Genomic DNA, 20,627 nt, shown 5'->3' with positions numbered 1-20,627 from the left:
TCTTGGGCAAGTGTTCATAAGTGTTTGTCCTGTGTGAGTTGTAAACTGCTAGAATAACTCAAGTGAAGAGCCTTGCTTGAATATTCCCTTAAGCTGCCAGAAACATGAAAGAAAAGCCCGTTTTCACTGGAGTTACCACATGTAGTTTGTTAGCCCTTGCAGTTATTGTAAATGGTTAATCCTAGGCACAACAACAGTATGCCACCCAGGATATGTTCAAGCAGTAATGGGGATACTGGGCTGTATATTTTCCAAGACTGGATAATATACAGAGGATGTCTTTGTGCCACCTGAGCCTGCCTGCAAGGGGACCTCCCAGTAAACAACTTCAGCCAAATATTTGCTCAAACTCAAGCTCCCTGCTTGGAGGTTTAGGCTGGCAAGATTTAAACCTCCTGCGGAGCAGTGAGTGGATATGTACACCCTGGGTGTCAGACCACTAGTGCTTGGGGGCAGTGAGATCACGGGCATTGGAAGAAAGAGCTTTTAATTAATTCTCCTAGCTCCCTCTAAGTTATCTTTCAGCTCACAGGGACTTGACATACAGGATAAGGCATTTAGGGGTGCAATAATGCCTATGGCAGCTAAGGCATTGTAACTTCTGGGTGTTATATGCTCTGGAACATACTATATCACTGTTCACATATGTATTCTGTGTGATCCCAAACTGTGCATGAGTGAATGTGTGATTATGCATACAGGGTAATGGATACTGCTCAAGGAGAGTTGAGTGCTTATATCTACCAACTGATTGCCTCGTTAATGCCAGTGTAATTTAAGAAATTATTTTGACACATAGGCAGGGCTAAACCCTTTTGCAAAACTCTGGCTTGTACTGAAGCATCTCTGTACAGTGAACTTCTGCTCTCACTTCAAAATTTTCTTCTTAAAAATTGTCCTATTTTTTTTAACCTTAGGAGATACATCAGAAAATTCTGCAACAAGAACACCATGTGGCTTTGCTCCAAGAAGAGACGGATTGTCCTGATGTGGATGAATTAAATAAGCAGCTTAAATGTGTCACTGACTTATTTAATAACAAGAAACATGTGCTTCAAGATCACTTTATCGATGTTTTGAACCGTAAGCAAACACATTTCACGTTTGTGTGCCTTTATAGGTTTGCACTGACCACTGTAATGACTTAAAGGTTATACAGTTAATTGGTTTGGTGTCTGAAACTGCTTCGATAGCTCAAACTGCTTCAGCTTCTGAATAAGATAAAGATTTGGAGAAAAATGGCTTTTGATCCCAACAAACCACTCAGTCTGGATCAAAGTATTTTGTTTCTTATTTTTACGTTTAAAAAAATGGATAAAAGACGTGTAAAGCATAATTCAGGAACAAATGTCAGAGTATTTAATTTAAAAATACAGAAATCCAATATTTTCATTTTTTCCAGTCATTTTTCACTTAAACTTAGTTATAACAATGAATAGTGTTATTGCTTTTTGTCTTAAGCAAACACAGAATTGTGCAGTTGGGGTTTTCTGCCCAAAGGTAGTCTCATATCTTTATGTATTTTTAAAGTGATATTAATTTGTGTGAAAATGAGAAAAGTTGCCAGCAGGCTATTCCGGGTCTTGTTTACCCAAACTGCTGTGTGTAACAGACTGTCCCTTCCAAGGGAACAGGTAGATTTATTTTCAATTAATATTGGGTTAGAAAAATATGAGCTGCAGGATTTTCAGTCACGCTCTGTAGTGAAAAGCAACCTTTGACAGTAGCACCGATAAATACAGTTGTAAACTGTCTGAAATCTTCATGTTAAATAGGATTTTCTTTTACAGGATACAATTAATGAAGAAAATTGGAATGTATCTTTTTTTCAGGTCAGTGCAAGAATTTTAATGACTGGTTCAGCAGCACTCAGCTGTCTTTGAAGGACTGCTTTGACCCCTCAGAAACAAAATCGATACTGGAAGAAAGACTACAGAGGCTAAAGGTAAAGTATTAAAATGTTCTGATTGCTAAAGCTGATTGTTCTTGAAGTTTTACTCTTTACACAGGAGACTATTCTTGGGAGTGAACTCACCAGCAGTGGCTTTGTAACTTGAGGCTGAAAGAACATTTCATGTAACTTAAAGCATTAGGGCAATAAGTGGAATGAAAATAAAACTTAGTTCAAATGAAGTATCGGTGTTCAAGTTCTGACATAGTTGGGCAAGTGAGAGACAGAACAGTAGTTAGTCAAAGTCAATGGACCTTGACCAAGTCCTTCAGTGTGCAAAGATGCAGAAAGTCAAATATGTACAGAGTAACATGAAATTCTGACCCCCCCAAAGGACTCGAATGTAAAAAAATTTGCATTTGTTTTACTGTAGCCAGATTTTCTCTCTAAGTCAGACAGAATCAAGAGAAAACAGATGGAAAAGTCACAACATCTGCAAGAAGCAATCACAGTTAAGCATCAGAAGGAGACATAGTGATGTCAGTGCTAGATTTGAATACTGCATGCCTGTTTCTTCTGTGTATATTTGTGCTGTAGAGAAGAAAAAACAAGTCATCTACTTCACTTTCTCCTTATTTTACAAACAGCAACTTTTCCATTTGCAAATGGCATTGTCAGCAAACTGTGAATTAACATATATTCTTTTTCATGGAAAAAAAATATTGGTGAAGATAACAGGAGCTGAAAAACTCTTGTAACATAAATATCTATTATACTACAGCAAACACATCTTGTGGTTCTTTTCAGCACTTCCTAACATCTGAAGGCAAAGATAGAGATATCCAAGAGGTTAAAACTTTACTGAATAAAGTGAAGCCTTACTTGCCCAAAGCAAGCGTTAACCACCTTAACAGCCATGTGAGAGATCAAGAAGCAGAACTACAGAGATTGATCTCCAAATGTCAGAAACGGGAAAAGGAACTTGGTGCTTCTCTCCAGCAGCTCAGTAGGTAGGGAGCTACTGTAGTTTCTGACATTTTAATCACAAGTGGTATAAAATGATTCATTATTAAACAGCCATAGTGAATGGCAAACAACCCTGCTTTTATAAAAAAATGGTATTTATTTAAAGGATAATGAGTGTTTTGTTATATGCTTCATGTGTTTTTTTTCATTTCATAGCAGACCTGTATGGAAACTATGGATCGTGTCAGTGACATGAACTGAGACACTTAAAATAAAGCTTGTGCTCTAAGTGTTGCTTGATCTGGCACGTGATATTTGTGTTACTTGTTCAGTAAAACATTGTTGTCAGCAGGTTTTAGCCGTGTAAGCCTCTCATTTTGACCTGACTCTGTATTTATACACACTTTAGCCTTGAAGAAAGCATCTCGGCCTTGGAAGAATGGCTCACTGCTCAGGAGGAAAAACTAAAAGAGATCAATAAAGATGAGACTAAACTTGAAAACTTCTATAAAACACTATTAATGCAGAGGTATTGGGTTTTTTTGGTCTCTGTTTAAGAACTGTCTTCTAAACAAGATTGCTCCATGTTATTACAACAAGTAGATGTTTATTAATTTATATTTTATTTTTCAGAAAACCATTTGACTCCATGGCTCAGCTAGCAAATTCCTTGAGGGAGGCTGGGCTGACAGAATATGAAACCATTTCAGAAGCCAGTAATCTTATTAGTAGGTACCACACATTGGTAACACATGTAAGTGGAATGGCAGGGAATACTGAGAGACTTCCAGTGGAGGAACACAATTTTGAAGAGCTTGCCCAAGATGTTTCCTCCTGGATCAAAAAGCTTGAAGAGGCTGTTGATAAACTGAGTTCCCAGGAAAGTGAGTTGCCATCAGAGGAAAGGATTAATCATATAAAGGTATTGTCTAAAATGTATTCCTTTTTCACCTCACAGCTCAAGCTAATACCAGAGGAATGCTTGATGAGTCAATACCTCCTGAAAGGCACTGTCACTGCTCATGGCCTGCAGTTTCATGGCTTATTTGAGGAGGGGCGGGGGATGTTTGGTATTTTTTGTTTGGATTTTGCATGGGTTATTTCCCACCTAAGATAAGATTGATTGCTGCATCTCTGGGTGAAGCAGCACTGAACTCATGAGCTGCTGGTGGCCATGTGCCTTCCCATCATAACCTATTCCAGGAGTGGAGAGGAAGGTCAGTAACGTAGCTGGGGCATCTGGAGAGCCTCTGCAAAGTGTGTGGCTTCTCAAGTGTCTTGCATGGGTATTGTGCTGGGCTGCTCCACTGGCTGGGTGGGTTTCTCAGGCCCCAGTGTCCTCTTTAGTGTCTCCTTTCTCTGACTACATAGGATGAGAATGCTGGGATTTACAAGTTTCAGTCTGTGGAAATGAATAGTACTGTGATGGGAGATTTGGAGCAGTTTTTTTTATTTGTGAGCACAATCTCTTGTTATGTAGAGAATAATTAATAAATCAGTTTCATTATTCCAGACTTTCAAGATTAGATCATCTGTTTATGTATCAGTTATGTAATATATTGGAAGAAGAATTCTGTTGTCTTGAACAGCAGTGTGCAAAGTATGAAAGAACAATGGTAATACTTTTTATTTTATAACCAAAAAATAATTGTACATGTACTGCTTCTGCATCTTCTTTAATACAGGAAATCACAGCTCTCAGAGAAGAAGGAGAGGCCAAAATACAGAATATGGTAGCTGTAGGAGAAACTTTATTGAATAATGAGGAAAATAAGCAACCAGAGGTTCAGCAGACCATTTCTGAGCTCCAGAAGAAGTGGGAAAGCATTTGTGAGGTGGCCACTGAATATAGCAGGTAATGTGGACTTTGCCAGGAGGCAGTACAGATCATTTACTGCTATATTGACTTTTTTCTCTTCCTTCTGCACCAGTTCCATTGAATTTCTGTTCTTCGGGAGCAGAACGAGGTACCTACAAAAATACTTGTATTTCTGCAATATTGTGGAGGGGCAGGTCACAGTTTGGACTGAATAGTCAGGTGGGGAATAGCCAGAGATATTTTCTGGTGTGTAGCTGTAAATAGCCAGAGGATATTCTGTTGCCTCCTGTTACTACTGAGCACTCAGTAAAAACAGTACAAGTAGTGCTCAGGAAGATGGAGCGTTGGCTGTGTTGGATCCAACACAGCAGAATGCAGAGCATCCTCTTCACAGTGTGGTGAAGACAGGAGAGGAGGTGCTCAGCAGGTCTGAAAAGAAGCTCAGGACCTACAGGATCAGGCTTGTGAATAACAGATGCACCATGGTAACAACAGCAGGGAGAAGCTGGAACAGGAAACATCGTGCAAGAGTACTTAACGTATGCGAGGCTGTGCTTCGTTTGTCATTTGCTAAAAAATAGGAATCTTGAGGGGCAAAATCAAAACACTTAAGCTTTGCTTTTGTCCTCACTTATCCTGCTGTACTTTACAGAATTATAACCAGAATTTATTTCTTTGGATTTGTTTGTGTGGGATCATATTTTCAAATGTTGGCATTTAGGTTCCATCTGGAAAATATCTGAGCTTCATCACTAAATGTGAACATACAAATGTTACTTATGTCTCATTGCATATTTCCTGTGGACAAATGCAACCTGTTGACCTGCAGCAGATCAACATTCATGCTTATAAAGCACACAAATCAAAATCCTGTGTAAAGGTCAGGAGAGTAATCACTGGACTGTACTAACTTAACCCATATTGCATATGCTATTTTGTTGTCTGTATCTCTGGAATGCTCCCCCATCCCAACCAATGTGATGTGTATCTTCTACAGAACATTCCCTTTCAGGAGACTATCATGAGAAGTCAAAGAAAACAGATTTATAACCATATTGTAGTTCTTAAACAGAACTTCTGCTTCAATGAAAAGCAGAAAAATACAGAGCATGAGCATCACATCTCAGATGCTTGAAACTGTGGGCTTATATGTTAAGAGGCTTAGTCATTTGTCTTGCACTTAAGTCCAGTTCATCTGCAATACCTTCAGTGCTTTTCATCACCTTGAAAATTCCAGTCTGATTAGTTATTTAAAACCTGAACAAAAGTGTTCAGTACACTCAAGTTCATTCTGATGGTCGACTTGTTCACAATTTGACATTTTCTAGGTAATCAATAAATTTGGTTGTTTTATACTGTTAAACACAGTATTTTTTTTCTTAGCCCTCAGGAGCAACTTCAGTGCAACAGGGAGCATTATGAGCAGATCAAAGAAGATCTGAAACGGGCTCTAACGGAACTGGAGAAACAGCAACAGGAGACGGGATTTGCCCTTCAGCCTGGTTTGCAGGAGAAGCAGGCTCAGCTGGCAAACTATGCCGACCTCCTGCAGAAAGTGGAAGGCTTAACTTCCCAATTTAGTGAATTGAAAAGCCAGAAGGATCATCTACAGGGTCACACTGGGGATCCCTGCTTCACAGAGGTGGAATGGTCAGAATTAAAGCACCAACATGAAAATCTACTCAACCAACTCCAGGTTGGACCCTCAGTCTCTTTCCTACTGAGATTCTTGGTGTTCCTATTGGTGGCAATTCTCACTGTTTACCTGTAGTGTCATTCAGATGGGAAGTTTATGGGTAAAGCTGGGAGTGGAGGAAGTTCCTCTGAAAAAGGGCAGGGAATTCCTCTCTTTCTTTCTTACTGTGAGAAGAAGAGCACCAGGAGCACATACTCACTGCCTTGTGCTCTGCAGAGGAATAAATGTTCATACAAATGAGACCAAAGTAAGTGTGAAGAACATTTTGTACCTGTGTAAGCAGATTTGGATAGTTAGAATATGAAGCATTTGTTCTTATATTCTCCAAGCCATGGTAGGTTTCCTTCCTTTGGGAAGAATGAATTTGGAAGATATCTCAAAGATGCTTGTCCAGCATCTTGTTTTTACTGGTTTCACCCAATGTAGTTGCACTTGCAACCTGTGTGGCATTCTGCCTGTATCATCCATTTTGAATAGCAAACATCCTTTTTAGAAGTACATTCTTATGGAATGCCAACCTTACTACTTCCTCTACTAATAAAAATTTTGTTTGTGATGGACTCCCTGATGTGCTGGGAAGAGAGCAAGATGTTTATGTGGTTAGCTGTGGTTATTTTATGGAAAGCAAGCAAGTTTGTTGTGCTAGTGAGGTCCTGAAAAAGCTGTGACAGTCTGTGGATGAATTATGTTTGTTTAAGAGAATGGTGGACTAGTCCTAGAATCTCCTTGGTTTCTAGACCATCGTGCAGACATTAGAAAGTCGTGTTCAAGAGCACCAGCAGTTTCAGGATATGGTAACAGGCCTGAGCAGTGAGCTAAAAACTGTCTCTGAGAAGCTTTCTGGTGCTGACGGTCCAGCAATGGAACAACCATCAGCTGAGCAAAACCAGTTGGAGTCACAGGTATGTTGTAGGTTCTGTATCATGGAGAAAGGGTCCATGCCCTAGAGACCACCCCATTTATAAAAGAGAACTGCTAATGGTGTGAAACTGAAAAACTAAGAAACCTTTCTAAAGGAAAAAGTATATATGGTGTTCCTTTTATCAAGATAACTGTAGGCCTAAAACCACTCTGAATGAACTGAGGGGACCTTTACTGTTGGCTGAACTGAAGGTAGAATTGTCCCAGCTCAAGCACACAGTCTTCTTCAGTTTGTTTGTTTGGGATTTTATTTTTCCTCTCTGGGCATAATGAGGAAAGAGATCATTAAATTTGTTGTTAGTAAGTGTCTTTCAATTAGCCAGTGTGGAAAGCTTAGGGAAATGTCAGTGAACCAAGTTCAGTTTTAAGAAGTGTCCTTCATGCATAAGTAGACATCCTTTTGCTCTTTGGCAGAGTGGATAACAGTCCTGTAGCTGTGTGCATAGAGAGCTACTGGAAGCTGAAACCATAGCTCAGATGTGGGTCACTGAAATTCTGCTTCCTCCAGAATTTGCTGTACCCTAATAAGTAAAATGGAATAGGAGAGATGTGGGGGGGATTATCTGTTGAGAACCTGGAAGGATCATCATGTACCACACAGTGTGCTATCGGATTATTTTATCATTGTATTGCTTATAGCTCCAGGTGATCTCTGTACATAGAAATGGCTGACAAAATTACTGGTTTAGTATTTGGCTTTCTGCAGCAAATAGGTCTGCATGTACTTTTCAACACAGTTTGTTGTTGACAACAAATATTTATGATTTTAGAGATTGACTTTAGATCGTAGCATTAAGTATATTGAGTGAAAACACTTCTCAAATGAAATGTTTTTTTTGTGTCTAAAGGAACAACAAGGACCTCTTAGTCGATATGAAGACACTTTAAAGAAGATTTTGGTTTTAGCAGAAACTGTTAAACAAAACACCTCTTCAGCAGGACAGAAGTTTATTAAGGATGAGATTGAAACACTTCAGAGCGAACACAGGAGTCTGGAAGAAAGACTTGAAAATGTCAAGCAAAAGAAGGAAAATATTTTCAGTGAAACCCTTGAGTTAAAAGATGAGTTTGGTAATGAAGTACAAATGGAAGATAAGGCAGATAGAATGTTGAAGAGAGAGATACAGATCACTTCTGACAATGGTGTGGTTGCAGAAGAGGCCCCCACAGAAGTGGAGCTGAAAGAGCCTTTGGAAATGTGTGATGTGAGTTTATTTGTTGACAGTAAAGAGGCACCTGTCTCGCAAGTATGTTCTGTATATCACATCCTTAATTTCATGGAAATTAAGCCTTCTGTAAATAATTTGTATAATTCAGAGATGTGGAGAAGAACTCCCTTAACTTGTCATAACAAGCCAGTAATGTGTATTCAAAACAGCAGTTCTCCATTTAAATATAATATGCATATAACTTCCTCTTGCCAGGAATTAGAGCAGGTACCCTTGGTCAGAACACAGGGGAGAGGGTGTATAGGTGAGAAAACTGCAGATAAACCTCTGCCAAAGAGCTTTGAGAGCTTCTCTTAAACCAGTAAGACTTGTTTAGAACTGCAACACAGTATTTGTCCTGTTTGTTTTCAATGGTAATAATTTTTACCATTCAGAGATTTAATGTTACAACATTTATGGTCGCACAAGCATATTTTCTTTTCTATCTTTTCTCTTAGGGTCGAGATGTAAATGGAAATGTGTCAGAGAAAGAGAAGCAGAATGATCCAGTTTTGGAGGAAAGCAGTCTATTGTCAGACAGCCCGTTAAAGGATATCAATCTCAGCAAGGACATATTGGGGCAGGCTGTTCAGGTACCTGACAGATGCATTCTAGTACATATCAGTGTATATAACTGTATGTGTGGCTACGCGTTCATTAGAAATGTATATGCAATTCCTTAAAATTTCTAGTCTTACAGAGACATATTTTCCTTATCTGGTGAAAGGAATGATAAATTATAATCTTCAGATCACCCCCTCAGCCTTGCTCATGTGAAGTGTGCAAGAGATCAATATGATTGTCTCTACAAGCCCCAAGGGCTTGGACCCACTTTTTCCATGATGGAAACTGGCCACATACTTGTGATTTCATAAAATCATAGCATCACACAATAGTTTGGGTTGGAAGGGACCTTAAAGATCTTATTCCCACCCCCCTGCCATGGACAGGGACACTTTCCACTAGACCAGGTTGCTCAAAGCCCCATCCAGCCTGGTCTTGAACACTTCCAGGGATGGGGATTCAGCAGGTTTTGTCACTGTAGGTAGTCAGAGGTCACTAACCTGGAACTGCTGATCTTTAGGGGACCTTGGACATTCACACTATAAATGACTTCATGTGTGCAAAGCTGAGGGAATGATTTGGAGTACTCCCTCATTGACCTGACCATTGAGTAATAACAGTACGTGGGAGAGATGACAATCAAAATATCAGAGTGGAAACTCTCCGTACTGGGATTTCTGGAGAAGGTGCAAGATCAATAGTTACCAAATGTGCCTAAGCAGAAACTTCTATAACAATATTAAAAATCTTGTGAGCACTTACTCCTGTTTGTTTTGTCTTGTAACTGTTTGAGTGGTTAAGGTCCCAATATGTTAAACTGATCTGAGCAGGAGTTTCCAAGATACTCTGGATTTGAGTTACCCCAGCCTTTTCCTTTATTCATTAAGCTAAACTGAAGGGAGAGTAGACAGATTGTGGAGTGGGAAGTTTCTTAGCAAACTTAAATTTTGTACTGACTTTTACTGATTGTAAACATCTTGTATTTTGCAAATCAGGGGGAGGCTGATAAGGAGAGCCCAGGTATGGACAAACGGGACAGGGTCCAAGAGGATGTTCTGGACGGTGCGGTTCTGAGTGGTGAAGCAGAACTGGAAAGACATCAGGATGGTGTTCGTTCTGAAGGTGAAACAAGAAAGGAAACTCATCCAGCAGAGGTAACTGGACATTAGATTACACAAGAGTGATGGAATTTGAGGGTACATGTATACAGTTTAGTTGCAGTGGGGATGATACCACTTATAAATAAGTAATAAAAATCTCAAGTTACACTGAGCTAATTTTGTCTGATGTGTTGTATACTTAGTATGTGTTAACTCACTTAATCCGTTCCTGTACGATTAAAATTAGGATATAGGGAATTTTTTTAGTAGTTTGCTGAGGATACTATATTCCAAGGGATATTGCATTCCAAGTCACCTGGATGTATTTTGACCATTTTGTTTGAATACTATTCTATACTTACTCTTGAGTCTCTTTCAGTTATGTAGATTTCTTATTTACATATTTACTTTGCATGTGTGAGGCTGTACTTGACATGCTGTGTCCTGTTTGGTGCACCCCACTACAAGGGGAATTTTGATACTAGAACAGTGTTTAGGAGCTGGAGCCATAATGAGGGAAGAGGCCAAGTTCCCATTGGAGATGAAAAGGCTGACAGGAGTCTTGTTGCTGTCATCCCCTCCCTGAAGGGGTGTTGCAGAGCCAGACTCTCCTCAGAACTTCAGTTTTAGCAACTGTATGAGATGCTGAAAGCTGCATCCAGCAAATCCCCAGGTTGCCCACAGACTCTCTGTCTACAGCACAAGTGCAAGGAGGCTCAGAAAAAAACTAAACCTTTTACAACATACATTCAAGGCTGAGTCCAGGAGTACACAGGTCCCTGCTTAGAATAACAGGAACAGCGTAGGTCAGAGTATGAACACTTGCAATCTGCAATTTTTCTAAAAATTTATAGCAGAATTACAGCACTGCTTCTTCTAAGTGCTTTCCTTTGCCATAACATTGCCCACAGTAAATTATGAGATGTAATTGTGGTTTTCCTCATCTACCTATAATTATGGGCTTCATAACTTTGTCATCTCAAGCACTGTAATTATTACACAGCAAGTTTGATAAGCACTTTTTGATTACTCGTTTCTTTTATTTTTCTTGCACCAAAAGGAGAAACCTAGTGATATCAAGAATGAGTCATATAGAGGAGATGTGGGAGAGGTTCAACATAAGGTGTGCCAGAAGAATCAAGTCCTGGAATCTGCAGCAGCTGAGAAAGGTGGTCTGGAATCTAATCCCCCAGTTTCTGCACACGAGGTATTTATTTATGGTTTATTATTTCAAGCAAAGTTTGCCAGTCATTGAATTTTTGTTTCCATATGGGCTTCAACTGAAGTTGTTTTAAAAGAAGAGGCAATTACTGTCACATCAAAATCAAGACTATTGTGTATAGTTCTTATTTATGTCCATGATAGTTTTGAACTTTATCCAAAGTGCTAGCCACATCATATTTTTCAGTGGGTCTGTTCAAAAGAGAGTTCAGACTGATATTTAGAGCCATCATAATCAGTCTTTATTTTATGATATTTACAGTTTCTTTTTTAATTGTTAATCAATACAACTTCTTTCCATGTTATTATAGTTAGTTGTGATAGTTTTGCCATCATAAGGAAGGCAGATCAGAAAACTGAAATCCAAAGATGATCCAGAATGAGAAAATAAATGAAATAAAATAGTGAAAGGAGAATGGATTCAGGCTGAATTAGTGACAAGGTTATTACTAAATGACTTTACTAAGTTTATTCTTCTTTAAGAGTAAGGGAGTTACATCACATGTGCCCTGTGACCGCTGATCTTGGGCACCACATTTTTAAACTAAAGGTAGGGCCAGATCTCATCTTCAAGTTAAGCCTACAGGCAGGTCGACAGCTGGCCCATCCATTGGCAGGTCTTACATGGGACTTGCACATCTCTTCTTAACTGGAAACCCCAGCAAAATTTTCTAGAGGTTTTAGGAGTCTGGAGAGGTTCATACTGACTGGAAGCTAGCCAGTGATATTCCAATTTAGAAGAAGGGTGTGAGGGAAGACCCAGAAGACTATAGACCTATTAGACTAACCTCAGTTCCTGGAAAAATTATGGAGATAATCCTAGGTACTGTTGGAAAACATTTAAAGAACAAAGCAATCATCATAGAATCAATGAGGTAGGAAAAGACTTCTTAGACCATCAAGTCCAACCATTTACCCAGCACTGCCAAGTCCACCACTAAACAATGTCCCCAAGTGCCACATCTGCAAGTCTTTTAGGTATGTCAAGGGATGGTGACCCACCACTTGCCTGGGCAGCCTGTTCCAATGCCTGACCCCCCCTTCTGTGAAGAAATCTTACCTAATATCCAGTCTAAACCTCCCATGACACACCTTGAGGCCATTCCCTCTTGTCCTGTCACTTGTTACCTGGGAGAAGAGACTGACTTTCACCTCGCTTTCAGGGAGTTGTAGGGAGTGAAAAGGGCACCCCTGAGCCTCTTTTTCTCCAGACTGAGCCCCCCTCTCCCAGCTCCCTCAGCTGCTCCTTGTAGGATGTGTGCTCCAGACCTTTCCCCAGCTCCATTGTCCTTCTGTGGACATGCTCCAGCACCTCAATGTCTTTTTTGTAGTGAGGGGTCCAAAAAATGGACACAGGATTTGAGGTGTGACCCCACCAGTCTGTATCCAGGGAGACAGTGCCATGGTGTGCGATGAGAACATCATACAAACAAGCAAAACATGTGCACTGCAATCCTGAGGTTTTTCTTAAAGTCAGGACACTTACTTTTCTGTGTGTTTTGATGCATTGATATTTCAATCTTGTAAAGTGGATTTCTTCCTCTCTCTTTGATAGCTTAGCTGAGTTTGTCTGCTTACTTCAGCTCTATGGCACTCCAGAGTCTCTTGAGATAAAATGTTATGTCTGAATTGATACAACTGGTACGGATGCGTACCCAGAGAAATTGAAAAGCTCTCTGATTGACTATTTCAGCAGTGGTCCCCTTCAGTTTTGACTGAAAACAACCAAAAGAGTTCAAACAAATGGAATTATTCTTTTCTGATAATGTGTACTATGTTCTGTTTGTTTCCCATACTTGGAAGCAGGTATATTGTATATAGCTCCTGACCCACAAAGGGACAGATAACAGCAACAGCTTACAAATTATATATGGCTACTGAAATAGCTGGTTGCTTCCTAGTAAAATCGTATCTAAAGTAGCAATACAGTAAGTTTATCAAACAAGAATTTTTTTACTGTTATTCATTTTAGATGTTAGTACCATGGAGAAGCTCGACACTCATAGTGTAGTTATATCTGTGTATTTGTATGCATTCACTCACATAAAGTATATGTGGAACAGATTTGCAGATACAGACAGGTACTGGGGGAAGGGAAATGCAGGAAGATTTTTAAGGTATTGCCACGTGACCCAATTAGCCTGGGACATTTCACTTATTCTTGTCTGCAATAGCTGAAGGTGATGTTAAAAATGGCCCCACCCCCAGTGACTGGTACTTCTGTTGTGGGAATCAGAGACAGTGCCAGGGACTGGCTCTGGAGTCGCCTAATCCCTTCCTGATTGAAACATGGCTCCCTAATGCTCTCATCTTACCCCAGATTTTGGATAGCACTTGTGCCAGTGGCAGTCATGGCTTTGTGTCACAGCCAAGCTGCTTCATGCATGAGTTGCCCTGTGAAGAACAGTTGAAATAATGCCCTGGTGAAGGACATAGCAGGAAGTCAAGGCAGGTGCTGAGCAGAAGGAATGTGGATGTGAAGAGAGGAAGAAGTTCCATGGATATGTAAGGAAGAGAGGGAGAAGACACGACAAACATGTGAATTCATCTATAGCAGATGTTGGTGCAGGGAGGATGTTATTTGAAGTGGGGATATCAGAGTTTCAGACTTAAAATGATGGGCAGAGGTTTCCCAGCTCTTTGAGAAGTGCTGGCAAGCCAGGGTGACTGCAGAGGTGGCAGATAGTGATGGAGGTTCCAGTTTCTGGGTCCAGGTTGACCCACAGAGGTTGTGGGAGAAACAAGAGCAGGATTTAGGCATGGCTTAAACATGTGAAGCCAAGTGCTGCAGGCAGAAAACTTGTTGGTTTAGGACCTTCAGAAATAAGAATCCTGTTTTGCATTGTAGGACACAGGTGCAGAAGTGGTTGTCCAGAAGGAACTATTTCCTGGAGTGCAAGTAAACACTGAATATTTTGAAGAGGAACAGAAGGTCAATGAGCTGAAAAAGGAAGTGGCTGAGCTGGATATGGTGCTTATAAATGAACAACTGAAAGAGCTGGAGGTATGGAAACTGCAATGCCATTCTCATTGTTAATGCAGTGATGCACTTACAGAATTCTGATTCTCTTGGGCAAACCGAAATTGTTGCATATAGTCTTATCTGAGGTTTGATGGCACGATTAGTCAGTTTGTCTACAAACACTGTGCCTTACTGCAAGTATGTCCACGTAAATCCCACAGTTTGTACTGCTCTTCTGGAGTGCAGCAGTAGATAGACCTGGGATTGCATTTGTGCTTCCATGATGTGCAGAGGCATCCGTGCTCCTTTGCTGGTGGAGAGCAGGCGTATGTTTGTAGGTGAATCAGTATTTAACTGTATTTTGTGTTGAAAACTGAAAGTGTTTTAAGATCATCCTTTAATCCCCTCTCTGTGGTGGGCTTGATTGTAGGATTTACAAAATGAGCTGGAAACGTGGAAAGCAAAATCTTTGTGCCATAGTGAAGAAGTGATTCCCAATGCAACAGGATCAAACAGAGCAGAGCTGCAAAGCACAGAGCCTGTGGTGCCCTGCTGGGACAGGCTGCTCCAAGAAATAGATGCTGTTAAGGCAGTGAAGGAACAACAGTACTGTTTAATTCATGAATACCAGAAAAATCTTTCTGCTGCACAGTCCTCCATGAAAAATTTGTCCACAGAAAAAGATAACATAAAAATGTAAGTATAGTTGAAGGTTTTGGTTAAGAGGTTGCAGAACAAATATGGTCCTAGGCTGAATTTTGTGCCATGCTCAGAGAAGAAGATGGTGTTTTATCCACTTCATTAATATTGGGTAGCAAGAGAAAGCTTACAGGTTTGTATGTTTGTAAACAATCTTAAACAGAAGCATTTCTGGTAGTTCTCTGCTATCCTTAAGCAACATCTGCGCTCTTCATTCTTTAGGCAAAACAACGAAATGGTTGCTGGGCTAAAAACCCATAAAAAAATCCATCCTAAAATATTCTTGCAAAAGTATGGCAGATGTGAAATATTCATTTGTCTTTAAGGACTCACTAGTTCTAATTTCTTTTCTGAGGGATATATGTCTTTACTCTGAAAACTAACCTTATTTGATAGGAAGAATTCTGTGGCAGTAAATAAATCTACAGTGCCAATTCAGACACGATGCACACGAAATATACTATGTTTTGTGAATTAGACTTAAAAACACAGAACTAGTTTGCACCAATAATGTACAATATTTGAAAATATTTAAAATTTATGAAATTGTTAATTTACAGCAAAGAGATTGGAAAAAATGGAATAAAAATCTAATCTGCTAAATGTATTTTAGATGGGCATTTCAAAATACTCCTGGAAATAAAAGATGAGTATATAAACTGCTCCAAATTAATCTTGAACGAATGGGAATTTCTAAATATTTTTATAACTAAATTTTATCTTCATTGTCAACCAGAAATTACCATAAAATATTGTTAATTCACAAAGAGATGACTTAACACTACTGTTGATTTTAAAAACTTTGTTTGTTGTAACTTTAAATGGGGGCTACATTCTATATTAGTATGTTCTGACATTTTAAAGAATATACAGTAGAATATGTCTTTTCTGCAGAGATATCTGGGAATAACAAATGCTGTAAAGATAAGCAAGAAATAACGATATTGCAAGGGTGATTAGGAAATTTGTGAGAGAACATAGGGATATGTGTGATTAAGTGAATAAAGTGAGTGAATTATATTTTAAACAGTGAAATTAGTTTTTAAAAGCGTCTAGTCTGTGTTTTAGGATAATTTATTTTTTTTTAACACTGCTCATGTTTTTGGCAGGGGTCCTACGAACAACACAGTTCTTCTGGAGAAAATTAAGGCATGCATAGAGTCCTTAAGGAGAGAAAGAGACGTCTTAAACCAGCTGCAAAGTCAGCAGGAAATTTTATCTCAGCATTTGACATGCATGGATAAAGTGCTGACGGAAAGCCAAATGAGGCAACTGGAGCACTGGTGGCAACACGTGGAACAAACAGTGCAAAAGAAACACGATCAGGTTGTGGCAGAAATTGATGAATTTAACCTGCTTATGAATAAAGCACAGGATATTCAGAGGCTGATACAAGAACAGTATGTACAAGCAGAGTTACATTCCTCAGCTGCAGGAAAAGCCAAAGACCCTCTAATTTGGACCACAGGGCTACAGGACATTAAACATGGACTTTCTCTATTAAAAAGAAGGAGTGAACTGCAGATGAAAAGAATTTGGAGCGATCAAGAGAAGGTGGCTTTGGAGAACTCTATACATGATTTGCAGAGCAAATTGGAAGCTTTATCAGCGCAACAAGCTCAAGGGGATACTCAGATCACTGGTCCTGCTCTCATGAAACATGAAATGATGAAGAGGCTGAAAGAAAATATTTCATGGGTCAAAGATTCACTGTCCCACCTTGATCAGAAAGCAGCACTTTTCCCCAGTGATGTCAAATCACAGATCAAAACTTGTCAGCTTATGAGCACAGAAATTGTAAACAGAGAGCCTTTGATTCTGTCACTGGATTATGGGCTCCAACACATCCTTCCCAGCTTGGAGCCAGAGGAGGTCTCCGATATGACCTTCCTTTTACAAACATTGCAGAATTCATACAAGGCTCTTGTTTTAAAATCTGCTCAAAGATTGCAGCACCTAGAGCTCCAGCTGGAGGAGAGGCAAAGACTTATTGCAGAGATAGACAAAGTTCACTGTCAGCTTCGAAATGCTGAGCTGCTTGCCAGGCCTGACACGAACCAAACCAGCACGGGCTCAGAGCTAGTCAGCCAACAAAACATTTTAAAGGAGATGTTAAATGACATACAGGAAATAGAAGGGCTTATCTCATCTCACTGCAAAGAGAGTCAGATCACAGCTGGGGAGCTGAGCCTGTCTGAACAACTGTTTTTGATTGATCAGTTAAGAAGTCTGAAGAACAGAGCAAGAAAGACACAGAGGCAAATTCAGAGTAAAATTCATGAAGTGGAAAAAAAGATAGCTGTCTACAGAGAGTTTGCTGAAGGAATAGCTTCACTACACCAGGGTCTTAATGATCTACAGAATGGTGAAATGAACCTGAAAGAAGATGAATTAGTAGGTGCCAAGCAGGGAGTGAAGGAGAAATGCAAAGCACTTAAAGAAAAAGTATTAGCTCTTCAGGCAGATTTGTCACAAATAATGAAGTACAAAGAAATCTTTGAATGTGTAGGTCTGAAATGGGACTCACTGCAGCTGGATGAATTGCAAGCTGAATTTTCTAAAATAAAAAGTAAAATTAAAGGAAAGATAATGCACTTTGAGAATGTTGTTAGGGAATGGGATAAGATTCAAGTATTGCTAAACGAAATCCAGACTGTAACATCCACTGTAAGAAAAGAGGCTAACATCCTAAATGATAGCTCTAGCTCTTCTCCTGCTGAGAATGTCATATCTGCACAGATTCTACTGCAGACAGTTCAACAAATCTTGTGCTTAACTCAGGAGGCAGCAAATCAAATAAACAAAAATGAGGTCTTTGATACACTATTCAAGGAATCTAAGACAGAAGAAATTAGGAGCCTGGAGAAAGATGTTGAAGAATTGAATAAGTTTCTTCAAAACTTGGTCTCTGGGCTCCAGAGTGTAAACAAGGAAGATACCCAGCATGAAGTAGAAAATATATCCCACATCATAAAGCATATTCAGTCAGAGCTCCAGCAGCCAGTTGTGATAGATGTGAAAACAATGCAGGATGAAAAGCTGCGATGGGAAGCAATTCAGAATATGGTGCAAGCAAATTTTTCTGCTGTTAAACGTATAATGGAGAAGGAGAGGGAAAATCAAGAAGACAAATCTCTTGCTGCTGGTATAAAAACAAAGTTAGAGATGCTGCAAGGTCATGAAGCACAACTGAAGACAGACATTGCTGCCCGTGTTGTAAGTATATTTAATGAAAGTGAGGTATTGACATATGTCTTTCCCCAATAATTAGATCAGGTGTCTGTAACTGTAGCATTTATATTTTCATGACTTATATCCTCATTTATTGTAATAACTGAATTGACCTGTGATCGTCTCTGCATTGGTGGCTATGATGGGAATCATGATAGAAACTAAGGATACAAAGAAATCAGTTGTATTCAGTTTGATTATAACCAATCAGTGGAGATTAGCACAAGAAAACAATGGTAAAGAGGAGGAAGGAAAAGGTTGTGTTGAAATATTCAGCTGAAGAGAGGCTGAGTGCAGTTGTCCTGCAATTATTCTTGGGATTGATTTTAGGTAATGTTTTCAGTAGTAACAATGATGACAAAAACGCAAGTTCCCTGTTTCTACTATAAAGAAAAGTTTTACCAGTTGGGAATGATCAAGAAGAGTAAAGCACAGGTCAAACCAATGTGATCAGGCCTCAGGAAGATTGAGCAAAGGAAAGGCAACTGGGATCCAAGGCTTTAACACAAGTATATAAGGCACTGATAAGGTACTGCTGGAGGATTGACTCTATTCTCAGTGCTTTTGTCAGGAAAGGTTCACTCAAATTGGAACAGGCTCTGTCTGGATGAGGAATGTTGAGGGCAGTTAATAAAACTGAATTTGCTCAACCTGTTAGGTGAGGGAAGGTGGGAAATCTTTCTGAGAGGTATAATTAGGATGGAGGCAGACTTCATGAGTGGAAAAGAACTGCTTAAGGTAAAGTGCAGTGTTAATGTAAGGATCAAGAGTCAGTGAATAAGTTTATGTTGGAAAACAGAAGACTGATAGCAAAGAGGTTCTGAAACTGTGTTCTGGTCAAGAAGACCTGTGCCCTGCCTGCCCAAGAGATCAATGGCTACAGATGAGGAAATATGAGGTGGTAGTTAATAACAGGAAGAGGCACTCAGCATCCCGTGGTGGATTTATGGTCCTGCTGCCAGATTTCCCAGTTTGCTGTGCTTCACAGCTTGAGTATTGTGTGGGGAGCACAGTGCCAAAGTTTCTCTGCCCTGCAGGAATCCAAGAGCTGACAAAGTCACACATTTGGTGTAGAAATACATACGAGAAGAGGGTTTAGCAAGAAGCAGTTTGGCAAGTCATAGTGGAGATATCCCCTGGAGCAGAATAAAGTGTCAACATGTGGGCTTTCCTTGTCTGAACAGGAATGTATCCTGCCATGTCCATGATGGAATCTTGGGCCTCTTCTGCCCTGCCATCCTTCTCTCTGGACTTTTCCAGTATTAGCAGTTCCCTCGTAACCCCTGTCCTATGGTTGAGGGCACTGCTCTGTGACTAGCTTAGGTAGCAGAGTGCATTTGCCACGTGTCCTCCCTTACTTCCTCAGGCCAATTCTGGGAGCATTGGTCTCAAAGACAGCCAGGTGTGAAATTCTAAGATCAGCTGGTGATCCAGAGGAGTCCAGCAGCCTTTCTCGATTGTTCCTTCATCTTTATAATTCTTTCAGAGTACTCTGGAGGAGGCATGTGAGATTGGTGACCTTTATACCAAGGCCCTTCAGAGGGCTGCCAGATTGCTGGAGGACTATGAAGCTCAAATCCAGGCTGGTGCAGCAGAGCTCTGTAGCTCAGAGGAGATCTGTCAGACCCCACAATGGAAACAGGAAGAGTTCAACTCTGCAAAGGCTGACATAGAAAACCTTCACTCCAAGCTGAAAAGCCTAGTGAAACCAGAAGAGAAAGTATGTCTGGAAAATACTTTAACAGAAGTGGTCAATAAGAGTTTGGCATTAAGGAAGAAGGCTCAGAGAAAGGAAGCTGATGAACATCGGTAAGTTTAAGAGATCTTCCTAGATTATGTATCTTATTATGAGAAACATGGCTGAAAATAAAGGTGGTGGTGTTTCTGTTCTCATAGAACCAGGTAATTCAGTAGAAAAAAGTGTAAGCATTCCTGGTGTTCCCAGGTGTGATTGTAATGTAAGGAAAATTACCACACAGTAAGCATATTGCTATGAATTTACAATGCAGTCATTTGTTGCATAGTCCAAAAAGTACAAATGGGGCCTTCACTGAGGGTCATGGGGTGCCAGAATCAGAAGAAAACACATTTCCACAGTCTCTAGTTCAGTGCTGGTGGAGGTTAGAATAGTTTTCAGTGGGGTCCTAATTCATGTCTTTGTATGGCTTGAGAAAGTAAAGATCAAACAAGACACAGGCTTTATTTTTCTTCCTTGAGGTACAAAAGAAATCTGAAGGGTCTTCAGATATATGTACAGAAAAGGTTTGGGAGATAAAGGAATTTTAAACTGCTTGCTTGTGATCCAGTGCTTCCAGATCTACTTTTATAATCAAAGAATGAATGAATAAA

General features: G+C 39.9%; 1 protein-coding gene across 1 annotated transcript in view; it reads left to right on the top strand.

Moving 5' to 3' along the window:
• Positions 1-20,627, top strand: part of SYNE2 (spectrin repeat containing nuclear envelope protein 2) — a 181,335-nt gene that overhangs the window by 61,743 nt on the left and 98,965 nt on the right. Inside the window, exons 36-51 of the mRNA XM_027674160.1 lie at positions 918-1,083; positions 1,833-1,945; positions 2,699-2,901; positions 3,267-3,386; positions 3,491-3,779; positions 4,543-4,712; positions 6,060-6,372; positions 7,110-7,274; positions 8,142-8,498; positions 8,960-9,094; positions 10,061-10,219; positions 11,226-11,372; positions 14,235-14,390; positions 14,779-15,044; positions 16,157-18,263; positions 19,765-20,087. Of these exons, the coding sequence (XP_027529961.1) occupies positions 918-1,083; positions 1,833-1,945; positions 2,699-2,901; positions 3,267-3,386; positions 3,491-3,779; positions 4,543-4,712; positions 6,060-6,372; positions 7,110-7,274; positions 8,142-8,498; positions 8,960-9,094; positions 10,061-10,219; positions 11,226-11,372; positions 14,235-14,390; positions 14,779-15,044; positions 16,157-18,263; positions 19,765-20,087 (5,189 nt within the window). The remainder of the gene's footprint in view (positions 1-917; positions 1,084-1,832; positions 1,946-2,698; positions 2,902-3,266; positions 3,387-3,490; positions 3,780-4,542; positions 4,713-6,059; positions 6,373-7,109; positions 7,275-8,141; positions 8,499-8,959; positions 9,095-10,060; positions 10,220-11,225; positions 11,373-14,234; positions 14,391-14,778; positions 15,045-16,156; positions 18,264-19,764; positions 20,088-20,627) is intronic.

This window comes from Neopelma chrysocephalum, unplaced genomic scaffold (genome assembly GCF_003984885.1).
Source record: "Neopelma chrysocephalum unplaced genomic scaffold, ASM398488v2 Primary Assembly neopelma1_24, whole genome shotgun sequence".
Taxonomy (NCBI): Eukaryota; Metazoa; Chordata; class Aves; order Passeriformes; family Pipridae; genus Neopelma; species Neopelma chrysocephalum.
The sequence above is the reverse complement of the archived record's forward strand: the minus strand, read 5'-3'. Positions and strand labels throughout refer to the sequence as shown.